The sequence below is a fragment of the Solanum stenotomum genome, chromosome 4 (genome assembly GCF_019186545.1).
Source record: "Solanum stenotomum isolate F172 chromosome 4, ASM1918654v1, whole genome shotgun sequence".
Taxonomy (NCBI): Eukaryota; Viridiplantae; Streptophyta; class Magnoliopsida; order Solanales; family Solanaceae; genus Solanum; species Solanum stenotomum.
In genome coordinates this window covers 52,919,148-52,934,925 of record NC_064285.1, presented here as the reverse complement: position 1 = coordinate 52,934,925, position 15,778 = coordinate 52,919,148, and the positions used below count along the sequence as shown (strand labels likewise).

At 32.5% G+C, this 15,778-nt stretch overlaps 1 protein-coding gene across 1 annotated transcript; it reads left to right on the top strand.

Annotated features, from left to right (window-relative positions):
- Positions 1-13,578: 13,578 nt before the first annotated feature.
- Positions 13,579-15,568, top strand: LOC125861562 (uncharacterized). The gene is made up of 6 exons (XM_049541427.1): positions 13,579-13,668; positions 13,966-14,125; positions 14,279-14,398; positions 14,490-15,001; positions 15,077-15,448; positions 15,557-15,568. Exons 1-6 carry the CDS (start codon positions 13,579-13,581, stop codon positions 15,566-15,568), a joined length of 1,266 nt encoding a protein of 421 aa, XP_049397384.1.
- Positions 15,569-15,778: the final 210 nt, after the last annotated feature.

Here is a 15,778-nt window from a genome sequence, read left to right as displayed (position 1 = left end):
TACAACACAAGAATCTTGTTGGAAAGCCCCAACAAAATGGAGTTGCAGAACATATTAATAGGACTCTTCTTAAGAGAGCTCGTTGTAGTCTCTCAAATGTGGGATTGTGGCATCGTCGTGATTTTTGGGCTGAGGCTATTTTTACAGCTTGTTATCTTGTCAACTGATCTCCACACTCATCCATTAATTTCAAAATTCCAGAAGAAGTTTGGTCAGGTAATCTTATGAATTTCTCAAATTTAAAAGTATTTGGATGCTCTGCTTTTTCCCATGTTAATGATAGGAAATTAGCTCCCAGGGCTGTTAAATGCTTATTTCTTGGCTATGCTTCTAAGTCTAAAGGGTATCGTTTATGGTGCCCAGATTTGAGAAAAATCATTTTGAGTAGAGACATTACTTTTAATGAAAATGCATTGTTATGTTCTAAAAAAAGACATTATGTATTATCTTCTGGTATACATGATCAACAAGGTACCAGTGAGAAGGTGGAGTTAGAAATGAGAATTGAATCTCATAAGATTGACCCTATCTCTTCTACAGTTCCACAGTCAAACAGTGATGCTCGTGTTGATGAACAAGTTTCCATTACTACCTGTCCCGTTAAGCCAAAATCTATTGATGATTCTTCTATTGCTCATTATAGACCAAGGAGAGTTATCAGAAAACCCAAAATATATGGTGATAATGATGGTCTGATTGCCTATGTACTAACAGTTGCACAAGAGATTTCTGAAGGAGTTGAACCTTTTTCATATTCAAAGGCAATCACTAGTTCTAATTCATCTCAGTGGCTGATAGCAATGCAAGAAGAAATTGAAAAACTGCATAAGAATAAGACATTGGATTTATGTGAGCTTCCTAAAGGTCGTCGTACACTAGGCTGCAAATGGATCTACAAACGAAAAGATAGAATTCTTGGGGTTGAAGATTCAAAATGGAAAGCTCGTTTAGTTGTCAAAGGCTTTGCTCAAAAGGAAGGTATTGATTTTAATGAAATTTTCTCTCCAATAATTCTTCATTCTTCCATCAAGAGTACTTCTTCCCTTTGTTGCACTATTTGATTTGGAATTGGAGCAATTAGATGTTAAAACTGCTTTTCTACATGGAGAATTGGAGGAAGAAATTTATATGAAGCAACCCGAGGGTTTTGTTGTTCATGGCAATGAACAATGTGTTTGTCATTTGAAAAGGTTCTTGTATGGACTTAAAAAAGCACCTAGGCAATGGTACAAGCGATTTGATGCTTTTATGGTTAGTCAAGGCTACACCAGAAGTCAATATGATAATTGTGTGTACTTTCAACAATCTTCAAATGGTCCATTTATTTACTTGTTATTATATGTTGGTGACATGGTGATTGCTTCAAAAGACATTTCTTTGATCAACAAGTTAAAGTCTCAACTTCGTAATGAGTTTGAGATGAAAAACCTTGGTGCAGCAAAGAAGATTCTAGGAATGGAGATTCATAGAGAACGGCATGGAAAGCTATACTTGTCTCATAAAATATACACTGAGAAGATCCTTGACAAGTTCAACATGAGTAAGAGCAAGCCTGTCTCAACTCCTCTAGTAGCTCACTTCAAAATATCTTCTAAATTTTTTCTGAAAATAGATGAAGAACTTGAAATGATGTCTAACATTCCCTACTCTAGTGCAGTTGGTAGTCTTATGTATGCCATGGTTTGCACTAGACCCGATCTTGCATATGCAGTGAGTATGGTGAGTCGGTATATGCATAATCCTGGCAAGTATCATTGGGATGTGGTGAAATGGATTTTTCGATACTTGAAAGGTACAGTTAACCATGGCTTAGTTTTTTACAGGAACAAGGTGATATCTAATGATGTTGTTGGTTTTGTTGATTTTGATTACGGTGGTGATCTTGATAAGCGCAGATCTCTGTCCGGATATATCTTCACTTTATGTTCGGGTTATATCAGTTGGAAAGCATCTTTGCAATCCATTGCTACTATATCCACTACAGAAGCGGAATATGTTGCAGCTACTGAAGGTCTGACGGAGGCTAAATGGTTGCGTGGTCTTATTCTTGAGCTTGGTGTTCCATAAGATACTACTGTTGTTTTTTCAGATAGTTAGAGTGCAATACATCTAATGAAAAATGGTGCATATCATTCCAAGACTAAGCATATTAGTGTGAAATATCATAATATCAGAGACACAATGACTAACGGAGAGATTGTCGTTAAGAAAGTTCACACTACAGAGAATCCTGCAGATATGCTTACTAAGCCACTTCCCATTGCTAAGTTCAATCATTTTTTGAACGTAGCTGGTGTTTACAACACTTGATTGCCCTTCGGGGCTTTTATGGTAATGACGAGCATCTACTAAATTTAAGCCAAGGTGGAGATTGTTAGAGCTGTCTCAAATTCTTTTTTCCGTTGATTTTGCCTACTCATGTCAGCATGTTTCAACTTGTCTTGAGACTTTCGCAATTTCAGGAAAGCTGAACAGATCATGGGATTATGGTGCAGTAAATGGGCACCAGTTTTCACGGGAAGTGGAGCCTATTTTCTGGGCATTTTCTATTTCTTTGTGTCAAATAGTCGAACCTATGTTTTCTGAGCATTTTTGTGGCAGAAAAACAAAAGAATTTAGTGGTCTTTTTTCTTTTCCTCATTTTGAGTTCTGGAGAACTTGGAATTGTACTCTACCTTCAACATAGTGAATTTGCTCGTCATTATCCGTTGTTTTTTCCCGACTTGGGTTTTCCACATTACATTGTGTGTCATTAATTGTGTTTCCAGATTTCTTTATCGATTATTCATATTTGTCTTGTTTTTTATACATCTTATTTCCTAACAATTATGGAAAAAATGCTAAACCTCAAATTAAAATGTGAATAGATTAAGTAATATCGTAATTATACTTTTTTTCCTTTAAAAAATAAATTTAATACTTCATCAATTGACAAAATCTTGTATGTGTGAATACCAATAGACTCGAATCAGATCAAAATACATTTATCATAAAAAGAAGGGAAAAGGGTCTGAAAAATACTTCAACTTTGATCGAAATTGCTGTTACGATACCAAACTTTATGGAGGACCTTTTACCCCCCTGCATTATTTAATAGTGTATTTTAAAGGTATATATGTGTCCACATGGACACATTACTATTTATAATTATGCAATATTTATAATGTCCACGTGGGCACATATATACCTTTAAAATACACCATTAAATAGTGCAGGGGGGTAAAAGGTCCTTTCTAAAGTTCAGTATCGTAACAACAATTTCAGTCAAAGTTCGAATATATTTCAGACATTTTTCCCTAAAAATAATATTAAACTTAAAGTAAAATGAGAATAAATTAAGTATGTATGTAATAATGTTATACTTTTTTGCCTTTTAAGAATAACTTAAGTTTTCATTAATTGAAAAGCTTATTTATGTGAATATGTATGTATTCAGATCAAATCAACCTATTTTTGTTATAAATAATTTTTTAACCTCAATGTAAAACGTGTGACAAGTATATTTTCAAAACCAAAAAATTAAAATTAGTAAAGAAAATAATCTACAATAAATAATAAACAATAAACAATATTGAAAAGAAGAAAATTGAGTCTCCTGAATGCACAGTGTGTCTTTAAGAAAATTTTCCCCCTCAAGTACCTGAGGTTAATGGAATATATCCTCACAGGATAGAACGTTCTTACTCACCAGTTTATTGGTACCTTCAACCACGGTGTCAGCAGATCACTCAATGTGAGTAAAATACTCTAGAACTTGTTTGTGCAAAATAAGAAGAGCATCTGAAAAATTGTTATTCGTGTGCTTATTGTGCCTTATTAGAAAGGTCACAACCCTTTGAAAAACTTACAACCTTTTGGAATAGTCACAGCCTTTCTGAAAAGTCACAACCCTTTGAAAAAGTCACAATCCTTCATTTTTCATTCACAAATTTTAAAACTCAATATTAATCTCATAATACTATACTTTTATGCCTCTTAAGAACTCAATTTAATTCTTCATTAATGAAAAAAATGATATGCCAGACAATGATATCTTGAAATATTGAAAGAACTTATTATGATGTATTTCAAGATCTTCACAATTTGCATGGTTTAACTCCTGAATTCTCAATTACATGTACATATATCATATTTAGAGCGCGTATAATTTAATTTACTCAATTATATCCTTTTTTGTGTCAAGCATGTGGAATTTTCTTCTGATATATTTGGTGGTTAAATTTGAACGCATGACCTCTGCATGTGATCATTTCATCTTAAAGCTTGATGCGTTGGAGAGAATATACAATTATTTACTTAATTATATTTTCAACATTTGGCGATGGAAATTCAATCCGCCGGGCAAATTAAATCAAATTAGTACATGCAATGTAGGAAGTATGAGGCAATATGCATAAACATAGACGTGATTTCATGAATGGCTTAAAACATGTAGGCATGATCACTCTTTGACATTTAAGACTTTAAAGAAGAAATGACATCTGAATCATGAAATATGGTCAAATACATTAATAAGAAAACTTTGAAGAAACATAGTCATTTTGTGAGATATTATCTTTAACCGACAATAAGACCATGAGAGCTATATCTTGGAATCTAGTATATCTCTCATACCGAAAGAAGGGGAATCTACTTGCCAAGGTAGAATCCGTACATATCATCATTTGCTAAAGTGAATCCACTAGCTAGGTCATTTAAGAAAGTCCTACGGGGGCACATAGTTTACGACATCTTCTTAAAAACGTGCATATATTCATAATTCATAATTCATAGGTTCATAGTTGAAAATCATAAATTAGGCATGTGTTAACACAATTTCAACTAGATATCATGGATTAACATTAAATTATGCATTAGAAGACGTAATCAACAATAATCAATCATAATTGGATGAAACCCACAAAGATTGAATTGAAACCCTAACTTAAACAATTGAAATTGAGATTGAGAAATTGGAAGCTTGGTGTTGTTAGTGGCAGTACTTTTAGGAGTCTTTAATATTCCCTGTTTACTTGCTCTATGAGTCATAATTAGTTTATGTTAGTCAGTTAGTAGGTCATGGGTTACTGGTAAACTAGTGCCATATTATTTCTCTAGGTTTGTTGCTTTCTTAATACTATTTAAAACTTGTATCGCTCTTTTCTATAGTATAAGAAAAGTTTAAGTTTTTCTCTTTGTTTCTTAACATCTTATTCGAGTAGTTGTTCATATCTTTTGCCAACATTCTTGGTATTAGAAGCTTACCTCAAGGTTAAGATCCATCATTTCCTCAAGCAGGGATTGGTATAGCAAGAGAGAAAAATAATGAAATGTTGTGAGATTTTTTAACAAAGAAATCAAACAATTTCCATAGAAGAAAACGGAACAGCAGCTTCTCTGCAGCCCCTAATTCCAATTTTCAGAGGAGAAAATTATCAGTTATGGAGTCCAAAAATGAGGAGTCTTTTTAAGTCTCAAGAACTATGAGATGTAGTTGAGACGTGAAGGGAATGCAAACCAGCTGAGAGAACATCAGAAGAAAGACTCAAAAGCTATGTTCACAATCCAGCAAGCTCTTGATGATAAAATATTCCTTGCATATCAGCAGCTGAGACTTCCAAACAAGCATGGAGATCCTGAAGCAAGAGTACTTTGGAAATGATAAGGTAATTACTGTTAAATTACAAACACTTCGACGTTAATTTGAAACATTATTCATGAATGAAAATGAATATGTGCAAGGATATTTGTCTTGAACATCTGCTATTGTTAATAGGATGAGGTCTTATGGTGAGAAAAAGATAGGCAAAATAGGTCCCGTGTAAAAGTTCAAGAGAAGGCATTACAGGTTAAAGGGGGAGTTTTCCTACAAAGGAAAAGCAAAAAACTCAACAGGATGAGGACATGACAGAGGCAATTTCGGGGGTCAAGGTTGTGGTGGCAATGATAGTACAAGAGCAATTTCAATGTCGATACTGCAAGAAATTTGGCCACAAAGAAGTTGATTGTTAGACGAAGTAGAAAGATGAGCAGAAGAAAGCCTATTTCACTCAAAATGTGGAAGAAGAAAGTACGTTGTTTATATAGTTTCCAAATAACTAAAAGTGCAAATGATGTGTGGTTCATTGATAGCGGATGCTCAAATCACATGTCAAGTTCAAAGTCTCTATTTAGAGATCTTGATGAGTCCCAGAAAAGTGAGGTGCGACTAGGAGATTACAAACAAGTGCACGTTGAAGGGAAATGTGCAATTGAGATAAAAAATTGTCCAAGGTAATGTGAAGCTTTTATATGATGTGCAATATGTCCCTACTTTGGCTCATAATCTGTTAAGTGTTGGCCAATTGATGACCAGTTGCTACTCAGTTGTTTTTTATGATAATGCATGTGACATTAAGGACAAAAAATCTAGATGTACGACAGTTTGTGTGCCTATGACTCAAAACAAAATGTTTCCTCTTGATATTTCAAATGTTGGTAAGTGTGCCTTAGTTGTTAAAGGAAAGAATGAGACTAATTTGTGGCACTTACGTTATGGACATTTGAATGTTAATGTGTTGAAACTTTGGTTCAAAAAGATATGGTTATTGGCTTTTCAAAAATCAATGAACTTGACATGTGTGAAAGATGTATCTATGGAAAGCAAACTAGGAAATCATTTCCAGTGAGAAAATCATGGAGAGCAATAGCTTGTCTTGAACTTGTACATGCTAATTTGTGCGAGCCCATGAAAATGGAATCCCTTGGTGGAAGTCGATATTTTTTTTATGTTTACTGATGATAAGAGCCGCTTTAGTTGGGTTTATTTCTTGAAATTCAAATCTAAATCCTTTAAGAATTTTAAGAAATTTAAGGCATTTGTAGAGAATCAAAGTGGCAATAAGATAAAATCACTCCGTACCGATAGAGGTGATGAATTCTTCTCTAATGATTTCAATTTATCTTGTGATGAGAATGGAATTCGCAGGGAACTTACAGCACCATATACACCGGAGCAGAATGGTGTGGCCAAGAAGAAGAATAGGACGGTGTGAAAATGGCTCGAAGTTCACTGAAAGCAAAGGGTCTGCTAGATTATTTTTGGGGAGAAGTTGTTGCAACTGATGTTTATCTTTTGAATATCTCACCAACAAAGGTTGTTTGGAACAAAACACCTCTTGAAGCTTGGAATGGTAAGAACCCCCGAGTAAGCCACTTAAGAATCGTTGGTTGTATCGCATATGCTTTGGTTAGTTTTCACTCTAAGATTGATGGGAAATCTACAAATTGTATTTTCGTTGGCTATAGTCTTCAATCCAAAGCATATCGTCTATATATTCCCATAAGTTGAAAAGTGATTATAAGTAGAAATGTTGTGTTTAATGAGGATGCAAGTTGGAACTTTACTTATGGGAACATGATATTCCATTGCTAGCTACTAATTAAGAACCTACAACATATTGGAAATTCTCCCAATTCTTCTTCTGTAAGTTCATATGTTAGCTCATCAATGGCACCATCAACAACGGCTGCACCTGATGAGCCTTCAGTTGAGCCGATTCCACTATGATGATCAACAAGGGAAAATAAATCGAACCCTAAGTACTCTAACATTGTATATACATCTTGTCAATTTGCTTTGCTTTTTTCAGATCCTATTTGTTATGAAGAAGTAGTAGAACAATCTGAATGGAAGAATGCTATGATTGAAGAGATGCAAGCAATTAAAAGAAACTCTACATGGGAGTTAGTTGATGCACATGAAGGAAATAATGTAATAGGAGTGAAATGGATGTTTCGAACAAAGTACAATGTTGATGGGAGAATTTAACATCATAAAGCTTGACTCATGGCGAAAGGATATTCACAACAACAAGGTGTAGATTTTGATGAAATTTTTTATCTTGTTACTCGATTTGAAACAGTGAGAGTTATTTTGGCTTTGGCTGCGCAATTGCACTTATTCGTGTATCAATTTGATGTGAAGTCTACTTTCCTGAATGGTGATTTAGAAGAGGAGGTTTATATTTCACAAACTCAAGGCTTTATAATTACTAGCAACGAGAATAAAGTCTACAAGTTAAGAAAAGCTCTTTACGGGCTAAAGCAAGCTCAACGTGCATGGTATAGCAAAATTGACTCATTCTTTCAAGGTAGCAGATTCACAAGAAGTGACAACGAACCCACTTTGTACTTGAAGAAACAAGATACTGATGATTTTTTTATGGCCCGTCTATGCGTTAATGATATGATTTATATTGGTTCCTTAACATCTTTAGTTAATGATTTCAAGTCCAGTATGATGACAAACTTTGATTTGTCTAGCTTGGGCTTACTGGAATATTTCTTGGGGCTTGAGGTGATCCAAGATAAAGATGGAATTTTTAGTTTTCAAAAGAAATATGCAGAGGATTTTTTGAAAAAACTCCATATGATGAACTATGAAGCAGCAGCTACACCGATGAATATCAATGAAAAGTTACAGCGTGCAAATGGAACTGATAAAGAAAGTCTGAAATTGTTTAGAAGTTTAGTTGGTGGCTTGAATTATCTAACGCACACTAGACCTGACATTGTCTTTTATGTTAGTGTTGTGTCCAGATTCCTTCAAAGTCCCACAAAGCAATATTTTGGTGTTGTCAAACAAATTCTTAGTTATGTTGCTCGAACAACAAACTTTGGTATTTGGTATTCTAAAGAACCAAATTTCATATTGGTTGGCTTTATTGACATTGATTATGCAGGTTGTTTGGATGATCGTAAAAGCACTTCCGAAAGTTGTTTCAGCTTTGATTCTAGAGCTCTAACATGGAGTTCAAAGAAGAAGGAGGCAATAGCTTTGTCGACATCTGAGGAAAAGTATGCGATTGAGGGTTATGGTAATTATGGTTGAAACGGTAGTTGTGGATGATGAGTGAAAGTAGACTGAACAGCCGTGAACTCACGTCTTTGTTCAAATTCTTAAATAGACTTCTAAATAATATTAAAACTTTGTTGTAGATATCAATTAATCATAGATCTGAATGATTAAGATTTAGACAGTTAAAACAAATATACTTAATGACTGAAATATCAATGATTAAGATAAAGGCTTTCATTAAGTGAAAATAAATGAGGCCTTAGTATAATATGATAAAAACTAGATCTAGGCAACTTGCCAAGTGGATTTTCTTTTAAGAAAAGCCCTTTATTATGCTTCATTCTTCTTTCTCTTATGTTACCTAATTCTGCTGAATTTTCATAGATGACTTTTGTTGTGTCCTTAGATTCTTTAATCAACCATTTTAGTTGTGAACATAGAGATGACAATGCGGCGGGATAGGTGTAGTGAGTTCAACACTAAGAAATTTAAAGACCAAACTCATCATATTTAAATTCTAGATTTGCCTATTCTTATAATGGCAGACAATGTTTGTTTGCAAATTTGATCAGTAAGATTCCAATAATAGGTTTTAATAAGGGAAAATTTTCAAAATGTCAATATTTTGACATTTAATAGGATCCCTTAGCCATACTTTCAATATTTATTTAAAATATCAATATTTTAGTTTGTTATGTATCTGATTTATGTATTTTCTTATTTGTTTGATTTGCAAGAATACAATTTTTAATAACATAAAGGAGAAAATCAAGGGATAATATTTTTAAAAAGGGAACATACCACTTAAAATTCTCATCAGTTACAATTTCAAAGAAATCAACATTCTTTTCATTATGTTTTTCGTAATTGTATACCAATAATTTTTACATTTTATGTGCTGACTTTACCATTCAAATTAAAATTGATATTTTACTTTCATAGTGAAAACTACAAATTGTATCCCAGCGATCAAAATTGTATTACATGATTGTCAAATATATTTTTCTTTTATCTGTATTACAAACAAATATTACTGATTGTATCCCAATATAATTAATCATTACATATGAATATGATTTATGAAATGATACAAGATTCTGGAAAAAATAGCATATATGGTGTAAATAATACAATCTGTTGAGGAAGAATACAATATTCTAAAAAATATATAAATTGACTATGGAAGAAATAGAGATACAAGATTCTGGAAAAAAAATAGCATACATAGTGAAAATAATACAATATGTTGAGGAAGGATACACTATTCTAAAAAAAATATAAATTGACTGTGAAAAAATTAGAATACATTTATGCTTAAGAAATATAAATCAGTTTGACATACCTATTTGAATGACTTCAAACTAAAAAAGAAATACAATGTTCTTAATAAAAATACAAATGATGAGTAAAAGAAAAACAATTGACAAACAAAAATTAATATGAATACAATCCTGGTATGAATACAACTCAACTTTGTTCTCTCACTCTCTCTTTCACTTTCTTCTTCTTCATCTGCTATGTTGTTTTTTTTATTGTTTTTTTTCACCAAACCTAAATTCAAATCCGTATTCACTTGTGCATATATTAGTAACCCTATAAACAAAATTCAAAACTATTAATTGTGAATGTATAAAAAATCAAACAATATATGATGTATGAATGCTAATGTAGATTACTACAATCTATTAAATCTCAAATATGAAAATAAAATCACAAAAAAATCGAACAATAGAGTTTAAAAGACAAAAATCTGAAATACATAAAACAGAGAAATCTCATAAAATACTTGGTGAATATGAAAACCTCACAAAAATCAAACAATATTGTTTAAAGACGAAAAATCCGAAATACAAAATACTTGGTAATTATGAAAACAAAATCTCAAGACATCTCACAAAATACTTGTTGACTTCGAATTTATTTTTATCAATGGTTGAAAAATCTTTTGAATTAATTGTGAGATTTTTTTAACAAAGTGTAGAAAATTGGAAGAGTTAATTTTCTTGAACAAGGAAAGGAGATAACAATGGTGAAAAAGGGAAGAGAGAGAAAGGAGCAATTTGGGATAAAACCTAGAAAGAGGAGTAAGTGGGTAATGGGGGTATTTTTATTTTTATTTTTTACAGGATGAGGGAGTAAAAAAAGGGTCTAATTTGAGCCTGATTTGAGAAATAAAATGAAAAGAAAATTCTAAGTGGCTTGTGTAGGGCCTCTCAGGGTCTTATACGTCATGTCACCTCTAGGATGTACTTTGGGTCGTGACACTTACAAAAATATGAGTTCTTGACTGGTCAACACTCCATCTCATACAACAAGAATGTATAATCATCACTCGGTAGAACTTACTTTTAAGTTTGTGGTATCTTTTTATCACACAATACTCCAGAAGAAAGCTTTCATTTAATCCATGCTGCCTTAATGTTATGTGTGACATCATCATCGATGTTCCCATTACCCTAGATTACGGACCTAAGATACTTGATTTTTTCTCTCTTGAGAAGTTTATGTGGAAAGTCTTACTTCCACATCCGCTTCATGTAACGCAACACTAAATTCACACTTCAAATATTTTATTTTGGTCCTACTCAACCTGAGGATGGACTCCAGAGTCTGTCTCTGAACCTCCAATCTAACATTAACATCAATCAGTACTATGTCGTCTACAAATAACATACACTATAGAACCTCCTCATGAATAAACCGCATCAACTCATCATCACCAAGACAAATAGAAAAGAGCTAAGAACTTATCTCTGCACCAAGATAAAAGAAGAATAAAGTTGTTCACGTGTACACCAAGATTTATTGAAGAAGTATGACACTAGATAATTCAATTCAACAATGAACTTAAAATCTATACAAAGAAAGTTACCATAAAACATGTACATGAAACTAACCTCAAATAAGGAGAACAAGAAATTTGTATGTGTGAAGAAGAAGACCAAGTAAAATTAGGGTAGAAGTTATAGTCAGACTTGAATCAATTCTAAGTTGAATTGGAGAGATGGAAGGCATGTACTTGCTCCTATAACTACAACACAACATATACATTGAAGGTTGGACAGTACCACAAAGACATATCCCTTAACTTCTTGTGATTAATTATTTTTTAGGGCGGATTTTTTAAATATACAAATTAACAATTGTATTTACACCAACATAGCAATACTTTTTTTTTCTAAAGTAGAATTTAAATTTAAAAAAAAAAAGATTTTCCAAATCAGCCATGCTTATCCCAATTCCCATAAATTTCTCCAATAATTTTACCTTCCCTAATTTATTCAAATATGCTATATATTATCTCCCATAAATAGAGGTTTCCTACCAAAACATAACTCCTTTCTCTGACTTAAAAAATCGGCCAAAGAACGATTATTGAAAAAATGCATATCAATAATTTCTCAATTCTAATTCAACACAAGGGGAATGGGACTCATCAGGTAATTATATAAAAAATAATTCTCATGATTTTTTATTACGTGGTTGAATTTGATTTTTCACAAATATCTATTTTGTACTTTTTGGTAGTTATTCGTTTTGTTTATTTTGTCATTTTTGGTGTAAATTAATTCATACAATTTGGTTGATGTTCGGGATCGTCGAAATTTTGGTGTAATTTCAACAATTTCATATGATTTTGTTGTACACTAATGCATCAAATTTGTTTTTGTTAAAGTTTAGGTTTAATTGGTATGATGTGTGCCGTATGGTAGCAAATATTTTATATCAATAAGTTTGCGATATGTATTTCTGTATTTGTTTAGGTATGTGATCTGGTATAATTGTTACTAATAGCTGACACCAAACAAATAGCCTGATGCATGATTTGGTGTATTGTTTGGTCAAATTTATATCATCTTACATATGAACATACGTATATTAAAATGAGTGTAGTAATAAATAATTTGGTGTAATTGGTGGTGTCAAAAACTACAAGTTTGACGATCTATGGTATATAATTAGAACCTCATAAACAACCTTATGGTACATATTTTACTGTATTTTAAGTATGTGAATTGGTGTAAATAATAATGTGAAAAATAGTTCGTACATTTATTGATGGTAACCTGATAAATCATAAATTTTAAAAATTGGTTTAAGGGTATGTAATCTTTGACTGTTTTTTTTACGTTTATTACATGGTTAAAATATTGGTAAAATACTTTGGTATTTCTTTGACTATTTTTTTAAGATCATTAAATGGTTAAAATATTGGTAAAATACTTTGGTATTTCTTTGACTATTTTTTTAAGATCATTAAATGGTTAAAATTTTGGTAAAATACTTTGGTATTTCAATAAATGGCTTATATACCAACGAAAATCAATGTAAAAACAAAGCTAAATAAGTTGATGACTGTAGTAAGTAATTCTGAAAGTTCCTTTTAATATTAACAAAGAATTTGTTATTTTAAACAGGCAATTACGTGGATTACAATATTGAAGGAGTTATGTATGATCCAACCACCAAATACGAAGGCTTGATTACAGCTATATCTTCACAATTGGGAGTGGACACAACAATTTATCATTTGGAACTGAGGTATTTCGTGAGTGGTCCATCTCCACCAATGAAGATATATAACGATACGGGAGTGCAAGTTTATTTAGATCAAAAGAGATGCAATTCAGATTTCTTTTCTAAATATCCTTTATGTGTGACATGTGTGGACAAAGCTATGGAATCCATTGAGTACCAAACAAATGTCCAAACAACACGTCAACATATTTTGGGGATCCAACACACTATGTTTGACTAACATGGATCCAATTTTGGAAGGTTATATTGAAGAATCTGAAGGAACTGAAATAATTTCAAATCCTCAACACTATTTGGTGGCCGAGGATCAAGTTTATATAAACAAGCAAACTATATCGGAAGTTATGAAGTGATATGCATTTCTAAGAGAGTTTTGTTTTGTTGCAAAAAGATCAAGTCCTACCTAGTGAGTTATTATATATGTTGATTTTAAAAATTATCAATATATTTTAACAACTTACCATGTATTAATATGCATGAGTTTTTGCAGTTACTATCTAAAGTGTGCTACAGAAAACTGTTCATGAGTTTTTAAATCCTCATGTTTGAATAATTCAAAGTTATTCAAAGTGAGGAAATTCTATGATACACATTCTTGTCCATTGAAGGACCGGATTCAATCAAAGCGACAATCAACAAGTGGTGTGCTTGGGGCAATGTTGGTTAAAAAGTATGTCGATCTGAAGACCGTTTACACACGAACAGACATACAAGCAGACATGCTAAGGATACATGGTATTTCATTGAAATACATGCAAGCATGGAGAGGTAAAAAAAAAGCTTTCGAGACATTAAGAGGTGACCCTGCCGAATCATATGGAAAAATTCCAACATATCTATATATATTGGAGAAGACATATCCAAGGACACTTGTGAATTATAAAAAAACAGATGAAAATCGTTTTTTATATTCATTTACAGCACTTGATTCAAATATAAGAGGCTGGGAGTATTGTCGACCAATAGTACTTGTGGATGGTACACATTTAAAATCAACATATGAAGGCACAATGTTGATAGCTAGCACATTAGATCCACGAGGTACTGTTTATACCATTACCGCAACTAGATTGATTTGTTTTATATATAATCAATATATGTTGTATTTATTTTGAAGATATTTGTTGTATAGGTCACATGTGCTTTGTTTCTGATAGAAATAAGAGCATTTGGAATGCTACTGCAATTGTTTATCCCGAATTCAGACATTACGCATGCATATACCATCTATGGACCAATTTACTAAAGAAAACATACAGAGATACAGAAGAGGTTAGAACATTACTCTTCAGTTTAGCAAAAGCTTACACTGTTCAAGAGTTTGATGAATTGATGAAAAGGATGGATCAAATTAATCCAAAATACCGTGCTTATCTACAAAAAGCAAATTATGAGAAATGGTCACGCGCACATTCACCAGTAAAAAGGACTTGGACACTAACAAGTAACATTGCAGAGTCACTAAATAACGCTATTCTTGTTGGAAGAAGGTTACCAGTGGTACCATTGTTGGAATTTGTTAGAAAAACAATTGAAGCTTGGAATGAGAAACACAATGAAGAAGGTAGAAATACTACAACAACCTTAACAAGTAAATACAATGAAATGTTGGAGGACAATAGAAATTTGTCTCATCGTATGCTTGTAAGTATTAACAATTCTCTACTATGCATAGTATGTTTTGGTTTTATTATTGATAATGCATGCTCTTAAATGAAGGTACGCGCATCAACAATACACCTTCATACCATTACAGATGGTGCAAAGAGGTTTACAGTATGTCTGAATACACGAATGTGTAGTTGTGGAAGATTTCAACATGATGAGATCCCTTGTAGTCATGCACTTGCAGCAATCAGACATAGGAATAAACATCGCGATGATTACTGTTCAGCTTATTATAGTAATAAGAATTATCAAGATACATATGCAATACCAATTGAACCCTTGCCTTGCGAAAGCACTTGGGATGTTCCATCACATGACTTGGAAGAGGTAGTATTACCACCAATTACAAGAAAGCAACCCGGCAGACCTCCAAAAAATGATCGCAAAAAGGGATTCACCGAAGGAGAGGGGAAGAAGAGGAAAGTAACCTGTAGTGAATGTGGTATAGTTGGGCATAACAAGAAGACTTGCCCAAAAAAAACTCATGATAATTAGCTTTGTGATATTTTTGTTGTTATTTTTACTTTGCAGTTATACAGTTGAACTATATTACTTTTATTATATGTACTGTTTTTTTAATTTCATTACCTTATTTCAAAGTTGATTACTTTTTGTTATCTTATTCATATTTTTGAATACATAGTTGTTATAAATGGTTGTATATAGTAGATATCATGAACTCTTTTAGATTATGTGTTGTCACATATCTAGAAATATTGATAAAAAATGAACTTATTGGATGATATTCTGCTG

Coding starts and splice junctions, on each gene's coding strand:
- LOC125861562 (XM_049541427.1), top strand. CDS start 13,579: ATGGATCCAATTTTGGAAGGTTATATTGAAGAATCTGAAGGAACTGAA. Junction 13,669..13,965: donor ATTTGGTGGCCGAGGATCAA/GTTTATATAAAC, acceptor TGTCCATTGAAG/GACCGGATTCAATCAAAGCG. Junction 15,002..15,076: donor ATTTGTCTCATCGTATGCTT/GTAAGTATTAAC, acceptor TCTTAAATGAAG/GTACGCGCATCAACAATACA.